Below are 25,553 nucleotides of genomic sequence, written 5' to 3'. Positions count from 1 at the left end.
TGATAAACTCCCCATGCTTCCTACCCTAAATACTGATCACTATTGCTATCAGCTTAGGTCATTTAGCCAAATATCCAGAAGGCAAAACCGTTCTGTTAAGACAATCAAGTTCAGTATAATCTGTCAATCAGAGATGGAAGTGGGGAAGGCTTTCTCCAGCCAAAAGTTCTATACACAAAACACAAACCAAGCTACCAAGCCCAATGTTGAGAGATATCAGAAGATGAGGAGAAAGGAATAAGGATGGAATTTTCATTTCCAGACCAGACTGCATATATTAATAAAGTGGGATCTCCAGCTAGAGTGGGGGAAAGTGTGAAGAAGGAGTGAGCTTAGAGTCCTTGCAGAGCAGGAAGAAACATAGATCTTACCTCCCCCAGAAACTCTTATATGGCTGTTCCTAAGAGAATGCAGTAAGTTTGGCAAGATTCTTATAAATAGGCATGCGGCAATAAAGAAGTAATTTTGATCAGCTCATGGTGTCATTCTGGATTTTTGTGCCTGACAAAGAGAAAAGAGCATCTAGCACTCAGAGGCTGCAGTTTGGTTTATATCTACCTTCCCTTAACAATAAATAATAATAATAATAAATTGAATTTATTAGCCGCTCCCTTTCCAAGTAGGACTCGGGGCGGCGTACAATGGAGCATATAAAACATGGAAAATATATAAAAAACACATAGACATACATACATACAAAACACACATACACATACACGGACACGGACACGGAGGAGGTAACCAATTACATCATATAGACAGTTAAAAATCAGCATTAAAATACCCCAATTGTAAGAACCCAATATGCAATTAAAAATTTAACGTTTAAAAGACAATTTAAAAAACAGTTAGGAGGAATAAAAAAATTAGGATTGAGCCAGGCCAGATAATTGAAAGAGGTGGGTCTTCAGCTGTACACGGAACGAGCGGAGATCGGAAGTAATCCTGATGTCACGGGGGAGGTCATTCCACAGGGCTGGGCCCATCACAGAGAAGGCTCTGCCCCTGGGTGTCGCCCCCCGGCACTGTTTGGCGGACGGCACCCGGAGAAGTCCCACTCTGTGTGAGCGAATTGGCCGTAGGGATGTGTGGGGCAGGATGCGATCCTGCATGTAACTAGGCCCTATGCCATGAAGCGCTTTAAAGATCATAATCAAAACCTTGAAACGCACTCGGTAGACCACAGGAAGCCAGTGCAGCTCGCGCAGGAGAGGTGTTACAGGGGAGTATCTAGTCCTCCCCATAATCACCCGCGCGGCCGCGTTCTGGACCAACTGTAGTCTCCGAGTGCATCTCAAGGGAAGCCCCATGTAGAGAGCATTGCAGTAATCCAGGCGAGACGTCACTAGCGCATGGGTGACTGTGCGTAGGGCATCCCGGTCCAATAAGGGGCGCAATTGGCGCATCAGGCGGACCTGATGGAACGCCCCCCTTGCCACGGCTGTTACATGGTCATCCATGGACAGCCGGGCATCTAGGAGGACGCCCAAATTGCGCACCTGTTCCATGGGGGCTAGTTGGATGCCCCCAATGGCCAGGGATGGAAACACCTGGTTGAACCGGGAGGCCGGAAGCCACAGCCACTCCGTCTTGGAAGGGTTGAGTTTTAGTCGGTTGCCATCCATCCAGACCCGTACGGCCTCCAGACACCGGGACATCATTTCGACGGCCTCATTGGGGTGGTTCGGGGTGGAAATGTATAGCTGAGTGTCATCAGCATACAGATGATATCCCACCCCAAAACCACGGATGATCTCGCCCAGCGGTTTCATATATGTGTTGAACAGGAGAGGCGAGAGCACCGACCCCTGTGGCACTCCACATGTGAGTGGCCTCCGGGTCGAACTCTGCTCCCCTGCCAACACACGTTGCGTCCGATCAGAGAGGTAGGAGCCAAACCACCGTAAAACGGTGCCCCTGACTCCCAGCCCCTCTAGCCGGTGCAACAGGATACCATGGTCGATGGTATCGAACGCCGCCGAGAGATCTAATAGGACCAGGATAGAGGAACAACCCCTATCTCTGGCCCTCCAGAGATCATCCACCAATGCGACCAAGGCCGTCTCCGTGCTGTGCCCGGGTCGGAAGCCGGACTGGCGCGGGTCTAGATAATCATTTTCCTCCAGGTGACGAGGGAACTGCTGTACCACCACACTCTCTACAACCTTCGCTAAAAAAGGAAGGTTGGAGACTGGACGATAATTGACTAGGTCCGTTGGGTCCAGGGAAGGCTTCTTGAGCAGGGGCCTCACCACCGCCTCTTTCAAGGCGGCCGGTAGGGACCCCTCACCCAACGAGGCGTTCACCAGGCCCAGGAGCCAGTCGCGCGTAACCTCCCAGGATGCCAGTACAAGCCAGGAGGGACACGGGTCCAATAAACATGTGGTGGGTCGCAGACGTCCTCGCAACCTGTCCAAATCCTCGATGGCAACCGAGTCGAACTCCTCCCAAAGCGGTCCCTCAAGACTCGCCACGGGCGTCTCTACTGGACCACTGAAAGGGGCCCATCCCGTCCGGATCTGAGCGACTTTATCCTGTAGATATTTCCCAAACTCCTCTGCTCTGCCCTGTAGTGGGGCTTCCCGTGGTCTCTCAAACAAGAGGGAGCGGGTCACCCGAAACAGGGCGGCAGGGCGGTTATCTGCAGACACAATAAGAGCGGCACAATGTTGACGTTTGGCCACTCTTAATGCCACGAGGTACGTCTTCAAATATGCTCGTACCTGTGCTCGGTCAAATTCGGAATGGGAGGATCTCCAACGACTCTCTAGGCGTCTCTTGTGGCATTTCATCACCCTTAGCTCCTCGGTAAACCAAGGTGCCAGGGTGGTTCGTCGCCGCAGGAGAGGCCGCAAAGGCGCCACCCGGTCTAGGGCCCCGGTAGTCGCACTATTCCATGCGTCTACCAGGTCCTCCACCCGGGGGCGGGTCAGGTCCACAGGAGGTGGCCCAAGTTCCGTCTGGAACCTATCTGGTTCCATCAGGCGCTTGGGGCGGAACCATCTAATACCTTCCAGTTCCGCCTCAATAACGATGATGATACCTTCCAAATGTGTGGATCATCACCTCTCGTAATTTCCAGCTAGCATGACCAGGCTGGGAAAAATGGTCTTAGATAAGGGATAGCTGCAGGAAAGCAAGATGTAGTACATGTTCTGAATTCAACCAGTTCAAGAAAAGACTTGTACTTGCAAGAGCCCAGGACTTTCAAAACAAGGAGGAGTTGGAAACATCAGCTTTCTCATTTCAATCGCATCATTATGAACGCTGGCATTAAATGAATCATTTAGCCAACTGGAGAGGGAATGGAACCCTTTAATCAGTTTTTGTGGAAGTTTGAAATCTGAACTGTACTTTTGATCTCTGAAGTTGGACCAGGAAAACGGGTGAAGGAGGGAACATCCTGAGGCCCTGAGGCAAAAAATTGCTATGCTATCAAGAGGATGTGTTAGGACTTTTGGTAATCCCACACCATTGCATGCCAGCCCCTCATTTTCCCTCTCTTGGTTTTCCTTTTATTAAACATTTTCTCAGATTTCATCTTCCCCATTCACCATATAGCAGTTGTTCCTTGGCACCAGATTTTAAAAAGATTCAAAGAAACTGGAAGAGGGATAGAAAGTGGTAAGGAGAATGGTCAGAAGAAAAGAAAATTGGGGGATTTATAGCATTCAGTCTTCGGACAATGATGGCTCCTTCAGCCAAGAAATGGAGATGAGCACCGTGTGGTAGAGTCAGACATGACTGACAGGGAAACCTTTACCTTTAAATGACAATAGAATAGGGATCTGACAGCAGTTTAAAGCAGGGGTCTCCAACCTTAGCAATTTTAAGACTTGTGGACTTCAACTCCTTTAGGAGTTGGCTGAGGAACTCTGGGAGTTGAAGTTCACAAGTCTTAAAGTTGCCACGGTTGGAGACCCCTGCTTTAAAGTATCTGAAAGGGTTGGGAGCATAGGCATCAGGGTATCACACTGAAGGAGGTCAAGAGATTTTCATGTGGAGTGTAATCCTATACAAAACAAAGGGGAAGTGGTGAAATAATCCCATTGTGATGGTAGCTATACAGATCTTCCACACGAAAAGTCTGTTTTGGAAGAACAGAGACTGAGTACTGGCCACAAGGGAGGGCTGTTGCCTCTATGATATACGAAAACTGTTCTTTGCGGGATATAGGAATTGCCAATGTTGGGGAAAAAAATACTGGGTTACATGGATTGTGGTCAAATCTGGCAGGGCTATTACTACTTTATGTGATTGTACATATTTCCCACTCATTTCAGTTGAGGTTAAGGAGAACATTCAATTGCCATCCCTCACCAGTCCTCCCGTCCTCCCGCATGCTTTTCAGATATTTGGCAAGTCGCATCACCAGGCAATACATCCACTGGTTTAATATTAATATTCCCTGTCCTATAGCAGAGGATGCGAAGATCATAAATGAAATTGTGAATCTCAAGGGCACCATGTATTACAGACAAACACAAAGTTCTCCTAAATTTTCTATTGTTTTCAAGTGCTTCTGCGCGTTTTAAGTAATTCCAATTGGTTTTGGTAGAGAAGGAAACACACCATCTTTGGATACATCAATGCATTTGACTCTTTAGCCCAGGGGTGTCAAACCTGCGTCGTCACAGTATCATCACATGATGTATCGCGACTGTCCTCCATTTCACTAAACGGTGTGGGCATGGCCAGTGTGTGATACAGCCCTGCTCTAGCCCATATTAACACCTCCATGAAACTTTTGGCAGAGGTCATCCACTATTCTGGAGTTTGACGACGTCAATATACTGATGACCCCTCTGCTGCTTGGATGAGGTCACACTTCCCTAAAAGGTCAAGTGTTTCTGCTAAAGAAGCAGGTGAGGATATGGCCAGAAGAGCCTTTTATGAGCTTCGACTGGTTTGATCATTGTGTCCTCTCCTGGACCAGGAGAAGAAAACAAAGACATGTGTCCTTATCAGATTATCATCATTTTCTTTAGGTGGGGCTACCATCGAAGATAAGTTGGAAGCTACAGCTGAAACAGAATACAGCTATTGCCTACTTGCAGATCAGCGCTAGCCTAATTTGTGGCTGTTGAAGCTGCACTAATTGCCAGTAGGCATCTGGGCTCAATTCAAGATGCTGGGTGCTGTTGTTGTACACCAGGTAGAATTTGCATATCTTATACTAGTCTAGCTGGGAAAGGCTTTTGCAGATCCTCGGTCCCTCAAAAGCTCGAGTAGGTTGGGACCTGGCGAGTGACTTTTTCAGTGACAGTCCCCACACTGCAGAACAGCTGGCCACATGAGGGCAGATTAATACCAATCCTTTTATCCTTCAAGAAATTAACAGCGACACTCCTCTTCCATAAAGCATTCAAGATGAAGACTTTCACTTGGAGGACAACAACTATCGTATTTTTAATTGTATCTTTTGTAATAGGATGTTTTGATGTTTTAACATAACCAATCTTGAATCTGATGAGTAGGTGGCCTTGTGCGGTAAGAAATATCGCCAATTGTCTCCAATTGTCTATAGGCCACAGTTTGGGATAATTGTGGTCCTATCTTGCTTCCTTAGTCTTCAGCTATTAACACAACTGTTTAACCTGATCACAGAATGAACTCATTTTCTGAATTTACAGTCTATTAAAGCAGTCACTAACCAAACGAAACTCACAGACGTCTAATCAAGGTTATTCTTCAACATGCTCAATATGTTGTGCCAAAGCATCTGCAAAGTTTCTACACAACTTAAAATTCGGTCTGGTTAAAATTCAGATGGGAAGGTAACCACCACATTTCCCAAGACAGCAGCCCTCTTTCCCTCCTCTGCCTGACCTACAGCAGCCCAAGAGGGTAACTGGGGGTCTTGTCTAGAGCAGGGGTCTCCAACCTTAGCAACTTTAAGCCTGGCGGACTTCAACTCCCAGAATTCCCTAGCCAGCTGGCTGGGGGATTCTGGGAGTTGAAGTCCTCTAGGCTTAAAGTTGCCAAGGTTGGAGAGCCCTTCTCTAGAGGAAGCGGGTGAGGGAGAGTCCTTTGATGGGGCAGCTGCCTCGTCTCTCCCGCCCCGCTAAGCCCGGAACTCACCTTTCATTTTCCTCCCGTCGGGAGTCCCGCTCCGTCCGAGCCGAGCCTGGGAAAACAAGCAGCGAGAGGCTGACGCTTTGACCTCATGGGACTAGGCCCTAGGGGCCGATAGGACGCAGCCGGGGTCGGGGAACTTTCATCCGAAACAAGGGCGGCGGTCCTTGGATGGCTGGGACGCTACGCCGCCCTCGAAGTCCAAGGAGCCCGCCGCTAAAAGTTGCTGCTTTTCGGGGCGGGGGGGGGGACGGGACGCGGGACGGCAAGGCGGAGCAGGGCGAGATGCCCAACCTTCAGGGCCCCGCGGCGGCTTGCCGTCTCCTCACGAGCATCCCTGTCGTCTTTGCTTCCCTGAGCGCCGTTTAACACGCAGGAAGCATGTTGACCGCCACGCTCCGTCTTTCTCTCGCTCTGCTCCTTGGGCCGGAGCCCAGACAAACTTCCTTCCAATGTCCTAACAGGACGAGAGGCTTCTCTACGTGCCAGCTGCCTCCTCCTCCTCAAGCTCTCTTACTCTCTCTCCCCCGCTCACCCCCATAGACGCTGCCCCCAAATCTAGGGTGGGCGGGCCGGGGAGAAGGAGTGCGAGGCGAGGAGGCTTTGGAGCCCTGCCGAAATATGCGCTGTCCCTCCCACCCACCTCTAATTGCTAACAAATGTCCTCTTACTGACACGGGTGAGCGAGGAAGGCCAAGAACGGGCCAGGGGGGTATTGGGGAGAGGGGTAGAGAAAAAGGCAAAGCAGGTTGTCCACGGCATGGTTTAATCTGCTTGTTGAATTAACCTCCGTTTTCTGGTGTTTTTTCAAAAAGCAACTGGACTTTCTTTGTTTTTCCCTGGTCGTTTCGCTTCTCATCCAAGAAGCTTCTTCAGTTCACCTGAAGGGGTTTCCTGGATGGGAAGTGAAAGGTCTTCAAGGGAAAAAAAACAAAGAAAGTCCAGTTGCCTTTTGAAGAAGCATCTTTGGGACAACCATGACCTGGATGACTGAGAATCTCCATAGATTTTCTGGGCTGGGCTCCACACTGTTTTCTGGGCTGCACAATAGAAAGCCAGCATTTCTCAACCTGAGCAAAGCCAATCTGCTTGTGGGGTGTGGGGAGAGGAAAACGCAGAAGGATGTCATAGCTCAGAAGGATGTCATACCACTCTATAAAACCTTAGTAAGACCACACGTAGAGTACTGCATCCAGTTTTAGTCACCACACTATAAAAAAGATGTTGAGACGCTAGAAAAAGTGCAGAGAAGAGCAACCAGGATGATTAGGGGACTGGAGACTAAAACATGAAGAACAGTTACAGGAACTAGGCATGACTAGTCTAGTGAAGAGAAGGACCAGGGGAGACATGATAGCAGTGTTCCAATATTTGAGGGGCTGCCACAGAGAGGAAGGAGTCAAGCTATTTTCCAAAGCACCTGAAGGCCAGATAAGGAATAATGGATGGAAACTCAGATTCAACCTAGAAATAAGAAGGAACTTTCTGACAGTGAGAACAATCAATGGAACAGAAGTTGCCTTCGTAAGTTGTGGGATCTTCATCACTTGAGAATCTCGAAGAGATTGGACTGCCATTTGTCAGAAATAGTGTAGGGTTTCCTGCTTGAGCAATGGGTTGGACTAGATTACCTATAAGGTCCCTTCCAACTCTGTTAATCTCTTATACATTGCCTTATGCCACTGTTTCTCAACCATAGCAAGTTTAAGATGGGTGGATTTCAACTCCCAACATGCTGCCTGGGGGAGTCAAAATCCACCTATTTTAAAGCTGCCAAGGTTGAGAAACATTGATCTGGATGGTTGAAGTTTCTCTGGCCCAATGCTTGCAAGATGTATTCAACTTTAGCCAAAGGCCATGCTGACTTGAAATGATAGGATATAAAGTCCAACACTTTAAATAAATTTTATTAATTTTCTACTAATTATATTTCTTAATGCTCAATTGTGGTGTTCAAAACATTTGAAGCATGTCAAATTAGGGAAAACTGGCTTCAAATTTGAAAGTGTTCTGAGATTTTTCACTTCTGTGTATTTGAAATGCTGAGAAAAAGGAGTAAAAACTCCTGTTCTCTTCAAAGCTGGTGCAGGTTCATCCCCTTATCTTCAATTTATACAGAATCATAGGAAAGATAAACAAAAACCTAATAGCCTGTCACTTTGCACGTAGCTTCCTTGAACTGAAGAGAATGTTTCAGTCAATTAAGGAAAGGTAGCCTTCCTGCTCATTAGTTTTGTGACATTTTTCTCGCATGATCTGAAACCAGTAGTGGGTTCCTACCGGTTCAGACCGGTTTGGTCGAACCGGTAGTGGTTTGGCAGCCTGGGTCACTGGAACCGGCAGTGACCCAGGCCTGCCACATCCCCGAACTGGTTCTCCGGGCGGCACCATGGGCGCCATTTTGTTTTTAGCTTCTGGCATGCACAGAACAATTTTGATTGCACAGCACGCACAAAGCGCGCACACCCAGCACACCCATTAGTGAACTGGCGGTAGTGCCTGCCGGAACCCATGCAAGAGACACAAGATTTCACGGCCAAGGGGGATCTCATATAAGAAAACTGGCTCTACAGTGAGTTACACTGCAGTTGAGTTGGAAGTAAATCAACCTGTTCTCCAATAATGTTGTGTTGTGGGAACACCAAACCCTAGAGCTTCTTTTGGACTAGCATAGAAGCCTTGGATTGAAGTGGTCTTATTGTTACTCAATAGATAAATGAACAAATCCTTAGTCTCAAATATAGTGACATATGGTTGAATTCAAGTATGTTGAGAGAACGTACAGTGGGAAAGAGGAAGAGAAGGCACAATCACCTTCTGTTTGTCTAATTTGGTAGAATGTCAGACAAGACATTGCTCTGTAAAAATAATAGTCCACGAAAAGCAGTTCCATTAACCCTCATTTGGACTATTGGTGGCTCCTTGATATTTCTATGTTAAATTTCCCAACATAGAAAGGATGACTGACGGATAGAGCATGATGCTAAATAAATGAGCATCTTTCATTCATTCTTCTCCTTTTCACACCAGCGATAGATGGTTTGTGCTTGCTGCCCTCTGCTGACACAAAGAAGTTTCTCTAGATGAAACCATAGATGGGTTCCGATTCAGGTAATATAGAAAGTTAGGCTGATATTATATTGTTTTTATTATAATTAACATTAAATATCAAAAATTATTGATTGGTATAATAGTTTGATAAATTATTGGGTTTCTGGCATCTAATATGCATGATTTCATATATAATGAATCAATATATATGAAATAAACACACACACACACTCATATGATATATGAAAATGAAAAATTTTGGTTAAGGGTTCCTTCACATTAGTGCACCCTCTCCCTCCCTCTCTCTCATATGATATATGAAAATGAATAATTTTGGTTAACGGTTTGTTCAAGTTAGTGCTGACTAGTGCTTGTACTAGTTTCTGTAGTTTTCTCAGGAAGTTTTTCAGAAATGGTTTGTGATTGCCTCCTTCTTACTAACTGGCCCAAGATTACAAAATTGGCTTCAGACCTAAGGCAGGACTAAAACTCATGGTCTCCTAGTTTCTCCTCCGATACCTTAACCATTATATCAAACTGACTCTTGATCAAATATACCTAGAAAAATGTAAAAATTGGTACGTCACTTGATATTTGAATTCTTTTACATATATTTAAAACTCTCTCTCTTAGATTAGTATATTAGATTAATATTGAAGTAAATGAAACATTAAAGTTATAATGAATATATGGGAAAGATAAAAATTATAAAAATTGATTATTTCAGGAATACTGAGAGTAATTTCTTTTAATTTCAAGAATTTCAAACAGATTAATTGGTTCAAAGCTTCAAATGCAAAAAAGGACAAGCCTCTATATTTTCTTTATTTAAATTAACCTTACCATGTAATGATGGTGATAGTGGGGTAAGTTTCCTGATTTTCAGTGTTGTCATTGGACATACATTTTCAATAAAAGTGATTAAAACAGCAACAAAAATTGATCATTATAATGTGACTCCTTTAATATCATGGCAGAGACTCATTTCCTTTTTTAGCCAGGATTCCACTGTATATTAAATATTAAATATATTTGGAAGATGAATATATTTGGAAGATAATTAAATGTATTTGGAAGATCAGGATCAAAATAAAATTTAGATTCTTATTCGTATGATGAATATTATTTTTGGGTTAATCCTAGTTTGAAACTTGCATTTTAATAAAATATTATTAATGGCTAAATCTTTACTAAAACATCTTTTGATTTCACAGGTTGGTTCAGATGCATTACAGCACATAAAGCTCTTTGAGTTATATCATCCCTGAAATTCTTTTAAACATATTGGTATTTTTGAAATACATTAGAGTATTGTTAGAATAAATATTAATTATTTATAAGAACTTTGGAATATAAGTTGGAATACACATATTAACACATTAATGGCTAAGAGTGTTACTGAATAACACGTGCGTTTTTTGTTATCTTAAAATGAGATTAATAATTCAATGTAAGTGTCTATGGAGATTCTCAGTCATCCAGGTCATGGTGGTTCAAAGGTGTTTTTTTTTCCTGGTTAGAGAGCAGCAGAGCTGAAGAAGCTTCTTGGATGAGATGCGAAATGTCTTCAAAGAAAAACCAGAAAGTCCAGTTGCCTCTTGAAAAAAGCACCTTTGGAATTCAATATAAGATTTCCTTCATTTTTATTGGACACCACAAGCAACATTTACAAAAAAGAGTTTGCTAGCAACCTTATTATGCTGAAATTGTGCATTGATGAAAGAGTTATACTCACATATGCATAATATGCTTCAGGAGCAGCATGATTTAAATAGGTGAATGTAAGTACGAATCATATACCAAATAGTTGAAATCAATCATTATATAAAGAATTTTAGTCACATCAAGTAAGAGGTACAGAAAAAAAAATGTTTACTCTTTTACAGTGGAAAGATAGTCTATCACAAATTTATGGTTCTGAATAGATACGTATTTGTTCTCTGCTTGTAAACTGGCTCTTTATTGACTTAATGGAAAGACTGCTCAATATTACATTCTGTGTGATCAAGGCGTAATGATATATTTAAGATATGGTATATAGATAAATAAATATATGATAAATATATGATAGATAGATAAATAAATAAATAAATAGCAATCAGATTGTTCAATATTCCTTCCCAATTTTCTCTCTTTTTCAGATGATGTATTGTAATGATATGTGGGAATGATCTTGAGAGATGGAAGAATGGCAGCCAGGGGAATTCTGGGATAAGAGGCATCTTGATCTGCAACAGGAATGTGGGCATGGCAAACATCTTAAAAGGGACCTTCCCTAATTTCTTTGGGTGTAGAGGGGGAAGAAATATACTTCCAGACTCACAGGATTCTGTTAATGTAACAGTAGTTCACCTGAGTGTACTTCCCATCTGGATTACTTACAAGATTACTTAACATATATTGAGTAACAACATTATTCATTTTAATCTGAATCCTACTACATCTTACAAATTATCTGTTTCTATCTTGTAACTTAATGTCAGGAACTTACATCTGACTAACACATCAGGAAAGACGGGATCTCTGCAAACCAGGAGATTAAGTGGGTTAAGTTACAGCTCAACCAGCTGTAGACAGAATGTATGGAGGTAGGGATAAGAAATCTAGCCCATTAATGCCTTGATATATGACCAATGCCTAGACTGCTGCTCTTCCTCCTATCTCTCAAGGACAGTCTCACAGACCATTATATATCCCTTGAATACCTGCTGCTAGGGAGCAGAAAGCCTATATCTCCATGTTGGTGAGCTTCTGCATACATCCAGTTGGCCATGGTGTGGGAATGAATATTGGATTAGACAGGCTCTTGACCAGATCTAGGAGGAATCTTATGTTCTAATCTAGGAGCATCCATTTTTATGGTTCAACACCTTACATAAGAACACTCAACATACAAGACTGTTTCTTTGGATTAACTAATTTCCCATGTCAAATTGTGATTTCCAGTGACTCCAGAGAGCATCCACTGATGTGTTTGTAGCTAGTTTCTATTTAGAAAGGTGCCACCTGATACGTTAAGTCCTAAACGCTGTACGACAGCAAGAAAAGTGTGAGACTGTGAGTTCTAGTTTTGATTAGTCCAACAATCATCACAAGTCAATACTGATTTGAAGGTACCTGTGTGCACTCACACACCAACACATAACTTCTGAGTGAGGGCAAACAGACCTGGTGATTTGGCAAAACATCACAACTGAACAGAGATTTCCTCCCCCTCCTTAAAAAATGTTGCATGCCAATCTTGGTGTCAGTCTGGCAATCATGATGGAGTGATATCATTTCCTTCTCAGACTGAAAAAGCTACTTAGATAAGCAGCAAAAGTTTCAAACTAAAGAAAAAAGAAAAGTCCACAGTTACCATGACTCAACTTCCAGTTTCCTTCTCAGCTGCTTTTAGTGCTGAATCGATGGGTTTGGTACGTTTTGTTTATTTTGCAAAGAAATAATAATTTGGGATTGAGTCAATCCCACATGCCCACTCATATGGACTGGATGCCATGCAGCTTTTGCAGCACATCAGCACAATTCGATGCCATACAATGGCTTCATTTTTAAAGAGCCAAAGATGAAATGATTTACTAGCAAGCAAACCCGTCTCAAGATTGCAAATAAGTGCTTGCGGGTCTCCAAGGCAGAACTGGTAAGGAGGTTAGATGCTTTGTCCTCCCTAGTCACCGCTTTTCCTCTGCACAACCACCAACTACAGCAGTCCCCCTTTTCTTACCAGACCTGGGAGACCAGACTCTGGTTGGGGAAAGGACTGAGTGCATGACTGCGGTACTGGTGCTGGGACGTGTTTATCCACGGTTAATATAAGACCATTAACTACAGTTGCATAGTCGACCATTTCGGCTTCAACCTTCTGATCCAAGAGCCTCAGCGGATCACCGCCGCGTGCCTTCGTGTTAAAAGCAAGGGGAAGCCCTGTAGTAGCAGGCAGCTTTACCAACCGGGGGAATTGCCAGGGACTGAGCCGCCGGCCCCTGGCTAAATTCTTCGCAGTAAGACACAGCGCGCCAAAAGCGCTTGCCGGCTTTTCTGCAGCGCGGGCCGCTTCCTTCCCGCTCTGCCTTACTCAGGGCCCGGGCTGCCCTGCATGCAACCGGCGGAAAACGCGGCGGTTCTTGTTTCCGCAGCGGTGGAGCGCGGGCGTCGCTTGGCGGCGGCTGTGCGAGATGAGCTTTTGCGGCGAGTTTCCCAGTCAGTCCGGTCGCGGGGAGGGGACGCGGAGTGGGCTGGTGGTGTCTGGCGGTGATGAGCTCAGGACCGGTGGGAGGGGCCGGTGGCCTATATAAGACCTCGGCGGCCACCGCGCCATAGCCTGTCCGGGGCGAACTGCGGCAGAGTCAAGGTGGGGAGCTGGCCGTAATGTGAACGCCGGGGTCGGAGGTGGGGCGGGGTGGTAGGGTTGAGGGGAGCTTGCCCAGGCTGCGTAGGTACCATCGCTGCAGGACCGGTAGGAATTTTTGTCCCATCGCTTAGAGAAACCGCCCGGCGCCTGGTGGAAACATCTCCATGCCAAGCAAGAAGGGCGAGTTTGGGAAAGTAAATCCCTCGTCCGTTAGAAACCGGGAGCTTTTAAAGGCTAACTGCTCCCGGGGCGTAGAAGCGAAAGGTCCAGACGGCCGGCGGGAGGGAAGCGAGGGTGACGCAGCTCTCCGACTCTCTCCTTCAGGCTGGAACAGTCTCGAAGGTGGGGACCGGAGTTGACTTCGCCTGGATGGAAAGATGACTTGCGGCGATGCGGCTTTCTCTCCCTTCCTTTCGGAGGATGGAGAAGAGCGTCGCCCTCTCCCTGGCGGGTGCAAATGTAACTGAGGAATGGTAGGAACGCGGGCAGAAGTGGGCATCTCTTGGCCGCGCTGGGGAGAGCTACGGGATGAACGATGTCCTTAGACCGGGGACCCTGGCTCGAACGCTGGGTTCCACTAGGGAGAAAAATGACTGGGAGAAGTAGCCGGTCCGTACTTGCAGGTGCCTGAAAACGGGTGGAGGGCAGGTTGTGTGAGGGGCATCGGTTGGGGAGGGGAGGGCTTGGTAGAAACTTAGGAGGGCCAGGCTCCTAGTAGTATGTACCTGCTTTGCACACAGTGAATGTCCAGCATTTCCGCGTAAAGGTGAAAAAGAACTAAGACTTGGCAACAAGCTCATCTGGTAACCACATACTGAATCCTTTGCCAAGGCTTCCATCTCCGTTTTTTTTTAATTCTTCCATCTTGCAGTCCTGAGATTTCCTGTGAATGTCCCATTTGAGCGCTTAGTGAGTCTCACCCAGCTGAGTTTTGTTCAGTTCACGGAGGGGTTGTGTGTTTCTTGGTAAGTTGTAGGGCATTTGAATGGGGCACATTTTTTATTTTCTTTATTTCAGATATTTTTCTGGCCACCCAACTCAACCAATGGTATTCTAGGCAGCATACAACAAGATCAGGGGATGGGTAATATTGCCTAATAGTGAAAGCCCAGCTCTGTGTCTGGCCTTAGCACCTTCTGGTTCATGTTGCTTTTGCACAATGGGTGTGTCCCATTGACTCAAAGTATGGTATTAAGGAAGAGCAACCAAGCAAAACAAGCAAAGAATCCAGCTTTCGGAATCGCAGCCTAGATGAAGAAAGGGGTGTTGTGTCCAGGGTGTGCATTTTAGAACTGAGGGTTTGTATTCCTGGAGATTGCAGACAATTTTAAGAAGGAGACCCAAAGGTTTTTTTTCAACAGGCCACTCTACTTTCTGGAAAGTCCAATTGCTTCTTGAAAAAAACACCTTTGGGACAACCATGACCTGGATGACTGATAATCTCCATAGACATTCAAGAAGGAGAGTTCTGCTGCCATGCCCCACTGTAATCCTTAACAGCAGCTTTGTAGTCCTTCTCCTATTATATTGTTTAATTGCCACTTGTGAGTGTAGTGCTTATCAGAGTACAAAATGCCATGCTTCTGTCTCTAGCTTGAAGTCTAACGTTGGATGTTAGGGAAATGAAGCCACGATAAAATGTGTGTGCTCATGTTCAGTCCCAGCCAAGGTTAAAGAGTGAATCACTGTCTATTTGTTTTTTGCTCTGCTGAGCTGTTCCTGAACTGTTGTCATTTTCTGTTTCCCCCATGTTCCATTTGGCCAGTTTTTCTACTGAAGCAGCATCCAGGTCAATAGAACTGAGAGCTTTATTTCTCCCACCCTCACCCCCTTTTTGCTTATAGAAATGCCTGCCAGTTTTTAAAAAAATAAATATTAAGACTGGAAAAAAATGGGCATTAACACTAACCAAAAACCAGTTCCTAGATCTTATAGGACCTAACTTTTTCTGTCACTTGGGGACTGGAAAGCACAGAGTTTTGAAAACTTGGCAGCTCCCCAACATCACCTGATTTGCTAGATTTGGCAGGCGCATAAGCTTTGCAGTCTCTCCCCCCTTCCCCTTTTCTGCCCCAGTTATTCATGGGCAGCTTTTGAAGTCTATCCTTCAGATGCTGGAAAAAGTCTTCCAGGTTTTTAGCTACTGGGGCAAGTTGTTCCTTAAATGTAAATGATGGGACTGGAACTGCCCGTTCTCTAATAATTACTTTTGTTTTTGTTCTGAAATAGGTTGAAATCAGATAAGTGTGCTGGAATATTAAAAAACAAACAAGAAGCAAATAATGTTGAACATTATCCCCAGGAACATGACAGAATGTGAGATGATAGCTGTATTTTCTGACTTATACAAATGAACACTTGGAAAGAGATGCTTCTAGGTGGCTGCCTTTGAACCTGAGACAAATGGTCTCACCTTTGAGTTTGCTACTTATTTTATGTTTGCAGAAACTGTCATATCCACTGTTACCTTTCTATTCATGAGACTAGTCTGTCATCTTTCTATCATAAGTGATCAGAATACTGACATCTTATAAGCATATTATACGTTAAAAAATCTGCTTGCCTACTTGCTTATTGCCCTCAGTTTTATTGGGCATAGACAGATTTCTGTGATGCCTGGTTACCACTGAGTTCTAAGCTAAGAGCTAGAGTTAAGATTTGGTGGTGCCTAATTATGTTTTTTATTAAAAACAGAACAGCCTGTAGGAACACTTCGGTGTCATTGTACTTTTCTTGCTATCTCAGCTGGCACCACAGCCAGAAGATGCATAGGAACAGAGTTTTGAAATGTAGAGAAAGTTGATCTTGGGTTAGAAATTAGCTCTGCAAAATATAAAGAATGCCTCCGAGTATATGCAGAAAGCATTTTGTTTCATCCTGAAATAATTATAACTTAGCTAAACATTTCAGCTTGTCTATAAGGGATTTCAGATTAAAGCAGAGGTGTCAAACTCAAGGCCCGGGGGCTGGATCAGGCCTGCAGTATACTTAGATCTGGCCTGCAGGACTGCCCTGGAAACAGCAAAGGACTGGCACCGAGTGCTTCTGCCATAAAAACAGAGCTCCGTTTTCACTGGCAGAAGGTTGCAGGAGGCTTTGGCAGCCGAAAATGGAGTTCAGAAGCCCGTTTTTGCTGGCAGAGCGCTTGGGTCACCACAGGGTACCCCAACATGAGTGACATTGAGCTGGCCACGCCCACCCTGGCCATGCCTCCCCCCCAGGTCAAACACAACTCTGATGCAGCCCCTCAATGATATCGAGTTTGACACCCCTAGATTAAAGGGTAGGTTTTCAAGGTCGAACTGTTTTTTTAAAATATATTATTATTATAGAGGAGGTCCACATAAGTCTTGGTTAAAAGACAGAGATCCAGAACTAAAACCTGATTTGGATCTCTCCAGTCAAATTCCTGATGAATGGAGAAATACTGGGGTCAGGCAATCCAGGTACATAGACATCCATGGGAAGATAATATCAATGACACTCTTGCATAAATTTGTGTCCTGATGTAAAATAGGTAATTTTCATCATGTGGGTGAATGTGGCTGGATTGTTTGTCTTGAACTTTATTCACGTAATACTGTCACATAAGCCATGGTTTACTGTTCACAATGGCTGTATTCATATGCCAAGTCAAGCAATCCACATTAAGAACCGGCTCCAGTATGTGATTTGGCCAAGATGGACATTGCAGAATACAGTATCTATGAAGGGGGAGGATGTAAGCATTTCTCAAGGCAGGAATTATTGATGGTTTTCATACCCATGGGCCCATTTCAGCCTCCCCTGTCTGGCACCTTATCTCCAGACAAGCTTGTCTTGTGTCAGAATTTCCCTGCATGTTTGATTTCTCAGGGGACCCGGTGGCTCAGTGGCTAAGATGCTGAGCTTGTCGATCAGAAAAGTCGGCAGTTTGGCGATTCAAATCCTTAGCACTGCATAACGGAGTGAGCTCCTGTTACTTGTCCCAGCTTCTGCTAACCTAGCAGTTCAAAAGCACGTAAAAATGCAAATAGAAAAATAGGAACCACCTTTGGTGGGAAGGTAACAGTGTTCCGTGCACCTTCGGCGTTTAGTCATGCCGGCCACATGACCACGGAGACAGGGAGAGCCTTCTCTATTGGAGTGCCTTCCCTCTGGAATGAGCTGCCCCTGGAGCTTCGCATAATCCCTGACCTCCGGTCCTTCCGACGCGCCCTAAAAAGTTGGCTTTTCCAGCAAGCCGGCCTGGCCTGTTAATTTTATTTAATTTTTAAAATGTGAGTGTTATATAAATTGGATTTGTTTTTTGGACTGTCTAATTTCCTTTTAACTTTTGTACTGTGTGTTTTTTAATGCTGTACGCCACCCTGAGTCCTTGGGAGAAGGGCGGCATATAAATCTAATAAATCCAATCCAATCCAATCCAATCTTCGGGCAGCACTGGCTCTTCGGCTTTGAAATGGAGATGAGCACCGCCCCCTAGAGTTGGGAACGACTAGCACATATGTGCAAGGGGAACCGCTTTTCCTTTTGTTTTCTTTTCTAGGCAGAAGTGAAATGTCCAGCTTTGTTGGTTTCCACAATCTTCTTTCTGTGCCTTTAGTTTCTGTTAAGTCAGATGATGGCTTAAGTGATGAGGAAAGAAAAGACAGCGAAAAGGATGGCAACCAAGATTTCTCTGGTCAGGAAAGGTATTTTTCAGAAAGGATCAAAAACATCTAGCTGTATAACTTCCCTGTTAGGCATCCCATTTTTGATGTATGGTGGTTCTGGCTTTACTCATACAACTAGTATTTATCTTTCTATGTTGTTGTGCTGCTGATAAAGATTCCCAGGCTCAAGGCCAACTGTAGGGAAGGGAGTCAAACAATGATCTTGTCCAGGATCTAGTGAGTTTGGCCCGTGTCCTTTGCAGGGCCTGAAAGAAAAAATTTCTCTTTTACATAAAAGGTGATATTTAAATAAGGTAACAACCAGTTTTACTTCTCTTTTTCTTGTTTGCAAAGTATCTCAGTACTATCTAAGTATGTGCATACCCACTCCCATGTGCACCTTTCTTTAAATTATTCTCTTTCTCTTATCCACTCCTGCCTAGAGAGCATCCTTGAGGCCAGTAAAATTTTAAGGAGTTGTCGTACACACACTTTGAAGCACTGTTTTACCTTGAAATCTAAGTGCTGCAACAGCAGCCCTCTTAACACATCCTGTTAATTTCCAGTAATTCACCATTGTTTTGTTTTTTTAAAACTATCTGCAGTCAACCCCCAAATCTCTCTAAATGGCACTCAGACTCTTTGTGCAAATGAGTAGTAGAGTCATGGGAAAAGGCTCACCTAATGCAAAATTCTTTGAAATGACCGCCATCTCTTGTACCTTTTCTCAAATGTGGGTGGATGTATTGTGTGGTGAGAAACTTGTCTGCAAAGCTAACCAATTAGGTCAGTTCCTTGCTTCGTGTCAACCAGCATTGTCTATGCTGACCGTTCACAGCGCTCTAGAATGTCAGGCAGAGAAATCTTAACTGATCCTTTCAGATTAAATTCAGCAATTGAATTTGGGACCTTATATATGCACAACAGATGCCTTGACCCTGCTACTTGAGAGACGTTAACCACAGATCTTGGTCTCCTTCTGCAGACAAAGCCAGTGTGCTGTCTTTCACTGAGTGGTGGCTGTTCCCCTTGGCAGTGCGATCAGGGTCCTGTTTGCTGCTGCTCGTTTCCCACGCCACTAAGCTCTGCGTAGCCAAGGACTTGGTCAGATCCTTTCTCCTTTATACAACAGGAATTAATTTATTGAAAGGATTAAAGCACACTCTTTTCGCCCTTAAGTAGCAGCCTCGAAGGGGACAAGTACTGTAGGAAATTTGTCTAGGAAAATTGATTCATACTCCCTACAGGGCTCTTCCTCCAAGACTTCTGTTGGAATGGACTCCATAGCGTTTATGAAGTCCCTGTTCACAAGTAACCCATTGCACTCTTAAAAATAGGTGGTTTTGTAAAACGTTCTTGTAACCTATCATTTTAAGGGGAGTTGAACACTAGCAAGATCAAACTCTCCCTCTCCCATTCTCTGTCATTGGATGGAGGGAGAGCAGTGTAAAGGTTTATGCTTTCTAACGTACCAACTTTGTCAGTGTAATATCAACTCAGAACACAGTCTTCAAAGTTTTGTGTGGCTTACTGTCAGGAGACTGTTACAGACTGTTATCCTGAGAGAGAAAGCAGGAATGTAGATGCAAAAATAAAAACAAATGTTAGGAATAATGGCATTCATAAATTATTTTTTAAAGGGGCTTTTATTGGAACTGCCGAAGAGAGATCACCTGCTTTGTGGAGAAGGTGCATGTGGTTTTTGGTTTGTTAGGGTGCTACTAGCTTGAACATGGGTGGATGTTATCTAAAAATTGAGCCTGCAGCTAATCTTTGTGTGACAAACCTAGTTTAATGGTCAAATGTAACCCCCATTAAGATCACAACAAAGAGTACAGGTAGTTTTTGACTTACAACCATTCAATGAAGTTGAAGTTACAAGGGCAATGAAAACAGTGACTTATGACTGTTTTTCAAACTTCCAACCCTTGCTTCATTCCTGTGGTCACATGATCCAACCCTGGATGTTTGCAACTGGCATGTATTTATGACAGTTTAGTGGTGGGATTCAAATTTTTTTTACTACCGGTTTGGTGGATATGGCTTGGTGGGTGTGGCAGGGGAAGGATACTATAAAATCTCCATTCCCTTCCCACTCCAGGGGAAGGTTACTGCAAAATCCCCATTTCCTCCCGATCAGCTGGGACTCAGGAGGCAGAGAATAGATGGGGGCAGGGCCAGTCAGAGGTGGTATTTACCAGTTCTCCGAACTACCCAAAATTTCCGCTACCGGTTCTCCAGAACTGGTCAGAACCTGCTGAATACCACCTCTGTGACAGTTGCAGTATCCCATCATGTGATAACCTTCTGCGACCTTCTGACAAGCAAAGTCAATGGGGAAGCCATATTAACTTAACCATGTTACTAACTGAACAGTTGAAGAGATTCACTTAACAACTGAGGCAAGAAAGGTTGTAAAATGAAGCAAAATTCATCTAACACCTGTTTTGCTTAGCAACAGAAATTTTGAGCTCAGTTGTGGTCATAACTCGAGGACTACCTGTACTCATTGAAAAAGATCCACTACATTCTGTAAGTTGATTCTGGTAGAGAAATTCATGAAAAGCTTTTACCACTACTAGTATTTAATTTAATTTTGTATAACAGCAGAGTATGCTATGTCTCCCGAAACAAAGCAGTCCTCTCCCTCTCTTCAACCCATGCAAAGTATCACTAATATTCGGTGAGTTGTTACCAGATGTGTCCAATTAACATTATTGGGCTTGGTTTATTTTAAAAAGAAGTTATGAGGGGGAAAATCCCACTTTCTGTTATTTCTCTACTGCTGAGGTTTGTCTGCCTGCTTTGTTTGGAGACAACAACATAAAATGGTGGGTGCTTTACTGGGGCCTCCTCTTCCTTCACTCCTCCATGAAAAATTGGGGCCACAGAGCCTGCTTTTGTGACCTCCCACTACCACAGCCCACCCTTTGTAGTTCTCCATGAAAACCATCTGTCCTCTAGCTAGCCTTGAATACAAGTGAGATGGCTCTTATGCAACTCTTCTTTAGTTCGGCACAATAGACGAGGTTATCTGGAAAGCAGATATATTGGGACAATTTGCTCCCCTTGTCTGGAGAATCTAGCTGGCTATTAAAGTTGGGAAGGCTGGCCACTTTTCCTATCCTTTGTTATGTCATGTGTCCATCTGGGAGAACAAACATTGGGATGAGTCAAAGTCTGCATTGTTCGGTGTCTTTGTGAATCTTGGCAAGATGGTAGTTGGGTTGCTTTTTGCAGGCTCTCTCATTGGCCTTGGGCAATGCCATACGGTAGTCTGTTTCACAATTTTCCTGATGGTTTTTTTTTCATCTGCAAATGTGGTTTTTGTTTTTCTGCCTTGGTGCTCTCTGATCTTAGTTGTTTGCTTGCAGATGTTTTGCCTGGATGGGTAACAAATGTTTTCAAGCAAACAACCAAGGTCAGAGAGTTCCAAAAACTCCATAGTTCAGCCTTGAGGTATAGATAATTTCTTCTGCTGGTACTTGAGAATCTCTCTTGATTTTTTTTTCTCAGTGGTGTTTTTGAGCTGCCTCATGTTCAGGGTGGCAGAGAGTGCTCCTCTGGGTGCAGCTGTTTTCTCTTACATATTTTCCCATCACCCTGCAGCACCTCTGTTTGCCTGAAATCTGAAAACTTTCTTCTGCGGGAGGAATTCTCTTGTTATGTATTCTTTGAGCTTTAATGGTAGCTGTGGAAAATCCAAGAAGATGTAGACCATTAGACATGACACAGTGAATCATACATACACCTTTTAATCTGCTCTAGCTAACCAAGGCAAGACCATCCGATTCTACCCCTGTGGATTGCACTACTTGAGCAATTGAATGAGAACATAGGAAAAATATGGTTATAAGTTTTGGCAACAAAGGTGCATATTTTAACTCAGTGATTTTCAAATTTTGTAACTTTAAGACGTGTAGACTTCAACTCCCAAAATTCCCCATGTTGACTGGGGAATTCTGGCAGTTGAAATCCAAGATTGCCAAGTTTGAAAAACATTGTGTTCTAATTTGTCCTTTTTTGCTTGGTATAAAATGCTGTTTACCCTCATTGAAATATAATCATTTTTTTGGTGGAATTTCCTTCCTGACTATTGGAGCACTGCTTTTTTTTTTAATAACCTGACCTATTTCCTTTTTATGTTAATTGAAGTCAGAGGTAAGGAGGTAATCATAGGTGGATTTGAGTTTCAGTTGTTAAAAGAGAAATCTTGAGCTTTCACTACTATTGAATCGCTTGTCTTTTTAGTAAATGGGTAACGGGATGAGGTGGGGAGTAGAGGAAAGAGAAAAAAAGGAAGAAAATGAATATTCATATTTTGGGCAATAATCTTTCCCCCCTCCTATATACATTAAAAACTGAATGGCTGTGTCATATGCCCCTTTTGAACAAGGTAGAGATGTACTGCAGTGGCTGAATGCACATCACTTCAAAGTTTGGTTACATTTAACTTTGTTTTCCCCCCTACATTGCATAACATATTAGGTCAACTCAAACCATGTGGTTAGGTAATGATTCAGCATATAGTGTAAGCCCAGAAAATGCATTAATTTAATACCTTGGCTAAGCAGACTGTGAAGTCAGTCATTGGATAGGAAACCACAGTGGATTATAGAGTCCAGGTGGTTGCAAAGCAGAGCTCAAAGGAATTCCGTATTTGCTTTCCCAAAACACTTCTCAGCAGCATCTTCATGCCATGTCATGGAATTATGAATACTGTATAATTTCATTAGGTTTCAGGACATCGTTAAACTAAGAAATGGTGATTTATAATCATTCTTGGTAATGCAGACAGTGCTTATGGGATGGAGATGCACAGTGGTGGGATTCACATTTTTTTACTGCCGGTTTGGTGGGCGTGGCTTTGTGGGCATGGTATGGCTTTGTAGGCGTGGCTTTGTGGGCGTGGCAGGGGAAGGATACTGCAAAATTCCCATTTCCTCCCCACCCCACTAACCTGCTTTCCAGCTCTGTTCTCCTGTTCAGGGCAACAAAAGAAGTTGGGAGGCTGGGAGGCAGCGGGGCGGGGCCAGCCTATTTGCCGGTTCTCCGAACTATTCAAAATGTCCGCTACCGGTTCTCCAGAACCTGTCAGAACTGGCTGAATATCACCTCTGGAGATGCATCACTTTGCTTTTTCCTCTTCCAAAGTGAACTTCTTTTGGATTTCTTGCGAAGGCACATCACCCCGGCTCCAAATGTGTTTGTAACAGGCAGTCTAAGAGCACCAGTTTCCCACTGTGAGGTGTCTTCTTCAAAGAACAGAAGAAATCACAGTGTTTGGACTTCCTGGAGCAGAACACAGACTCTGTGCTAGGACCCAGCATGATGGACCACAAGAAGCACTTTGGAAGAGATGGAATGTGACTCTTTCCAGGAGTGCCTTGATCCAGCCTGGGTTCAGTTGGGTGGTTCTTGGGAGAAATTGGCAGTCATTGCATGGAGGGCAAAGACCTTTAGAAGGGAGCATGGTTTTGGAGCCTGTGGACAGACTGGCCAAGCAGGAAAGGCTATCTACTGCCAGGCAGACCAATAATGTTTGGCCTCCCTCAAATGTATTTGTCAGTCTCCCAGGGGATTACAATCCACAGTCTAAGAAACCTTCAGTTTACTGGTTCATATCTATGCTGACATTGACCTGTTGCTCTGAAGATATCCTGGTCCAAAATGGTCACGGTATTGCCAGTTGGCTTGCCTGAGCTGCCAGTCAGTTCATTTTAGGGACGGTCTTCTCAGCCTGGGGAACAGAAATATGTTAAATTAATTTTGATGCTGGAAACTAAAGAATCCCAGAAGTTATTGAGCATGGAGCAAATCTTCCTGTTTTGGCCTTCATTCTTACCTATGAAATAGTAAACAACAGCATTGTGTCAATCAGAACACCATGCTTTTATTGTTTTCTGCTCCATTATTTGCTAAGAATTCAAAGCAAGAAATAAAATTCTTGATTTAAAAAATTGCTAATCCTGGTCAATACATTGGACGTCATTCTCCGAGAGCAAGTTGAACTACAAAACATGCTTTCTGGCAGAGTTTCAAACTGAAACCAGCAGATTCTATTTAATTTAAAACACTTCTCCAAAAAGTGGTATGGATTCTGTGGTACAAAATATATTGCTGAGTTTTTGATAGCTTCATCCAGTGTGGCTAATAGTCGGGGATGAAATTTTAGGAAGATCTAAGGTTCTGCAAGTTGTTCTAGTCAATCATTGGAATGAGAAGTTGCCAGCACTTGTCTGATGGTGATTAACAAGAAGCTGTGTTGGCAAGGAGCTCCAAAGTCTCTGCATTGCAAATAAAACGTCCTATATCTATTACATGTGCTATATAGCTTTTAATTTTAATTTCTCCAGAGGAAATACAGGCTTTTCAATTTCAAGTTTCTACTATTTAAAGAAAAATCAATGAGATGTATTGTCTGGTCTCTGTTATTTAGTAGACTAATATGGCTCTCTCATTTTATTTTCCTTTCTTTTTCTTTTTGCAGGAATCTGGATTTCCTTCTATTGAGAAAATGATTCCCACTCTGTTGTTCTCATTGTTGGGAGTCTTGGTTTCTTTGCAAGGGAGCCATTGTCTTGTTCCTCCTAATGAGCTTCAGAGTGAGTACATGCCTGTTAATTAGAAATGATGGCTTTTTTCCCCTGGTTGGCAAAGAATTTGTGGATTTGAACTGCAGCCAGTTATGAGCTTTTGGGAGAAACCCCGGGTGAGTTGGGGGTGAATTAGTGGATGTGCTGGACCAGGTTCTTGTCCAGTGTGCATGATTTTTGCAACTGCAAAAGATGCCAAAACGTTGTCTTGTGAACCACAAGAGGCCCACACTGGCAAAAAGAGAAAAATTGCTGGCAGCATTTATAAAGACGCTATTTCAGAACCAGCCATTTGGGTCATGAAGTCACTTCCCAGAAGCGTGACTCACAGCAGTTTGTAGCTAGTTTGAGCAAAATTAAAGCTGCCTTGTCATTTGTTTTGACCGTGTTGCCAAATTATGCAAGAGACTTTCAGTCAAGTCTGTTTCCCCAAAGGGCGGCAAGGAAATGTTTATAATACCTTTGTGGAAAGGTCCAAGGATTGTTTAGGAGAAGCAGATGGAAGAAGCGGAGGTGGCTTTGACTTAATGAACTTCAATGGTTTATTTTTTTTTAAAGTAATAGGCATTACCATGAATTATAAGGGAAACAAAAGTTGGATATGGCTGCAGCCAAAGTAGTAGCAATTTTATAGATGTAGATTAACAGAATTGGACCTTGTAGGACATCTAGTCCAGCACCCCACCCCCGTTCAAGCAAACTCTACATCATTTTTGACAGATGGCAGTCCAATCTCTTCTTGAAAGCTTCTAGTGATGAAGCTCCCACAACCTCTGAAAGCAAAGCTGTTCATTGGTTGATTATTCTCACCATCAGAAAATTTCTCATTTCTAGGTTAAATCTCTC

General features: G+C 43.7%; 2 protein-coding genes across 4 annotated transcripts in view; one reads left to right on the top strand and one right to left on the bottom strand.

Annotated features, from left to right (window-relative positions):
* Window positions 1-6,629, bottom strand: part of SCARA3 (scavenger receptor class A member 3) — a 34,288-nt gene extending 27,659 nt beyond the window's left edge. Inside the window, exons 1-2 of one of the 2 annotated variants that reach the window (XM_081943768.1) lie at window positions 6,082-6,629; window positions 372-501 (exon numbers count right to left, since the gene is read on the bottom strand). Coding sequence is in view for 1 of the 2 variants with exons in the window: in XM_081943767.1 (XP_081799893.1) it covers window positions 6,082-6,088 (7 nt within the window). In the remaining variant the exon portion in view is untranslated. The remainder of the gene's footprint in view (window positions 1-371; window positions 502-6,081) is intronic. The other variant, XM_081943767.1, reaches the window with a different exon arrangement.
* A 6,709-nt stretch (window positions 6,630-13,338) lies between these two features.
* Window positions 13,339-25,553, top strand: part of CLU (clusterin) — a 28,859-nt gene continuing 16,644 nt past the window's right edge. The window contains exons 1-2 of one of the 2 annotated variants that reach the window (XM_081942791.1): window positions 13,339-13,477; window positions 24,602-24,716. In XM_081942791.1, the coding sequence (XP_081798917.1) occupies window positions 24,629-24,716 (88 nt within the window). In that variant the 5' untranslated portion in view covers window positions 13,339-13,477; window positions 24,602-24,628. The remainder of the gene's footprint in view (window positions 13,478-24,601; window positions 24,717-25,553) is intronic. The other variant, XM_081942790.1, reaches the window with a different exon arrangement.

This window comes from Natrix helvetica, assembly GCF_964273705.1.
Source record: "Natrix helvetica genome assembly, chromosome: 2".
Lineage (NCBI taxonomy): Eukaryota > Metazoa > Chordata > Lepidosauria > Squamata > Natricidae > Natrix > Natrix helvetica.
Note: the sequence above shows the minus strand (reverse complement) of the source record. Positions and strands in the feature narration are given on the sequence as shown.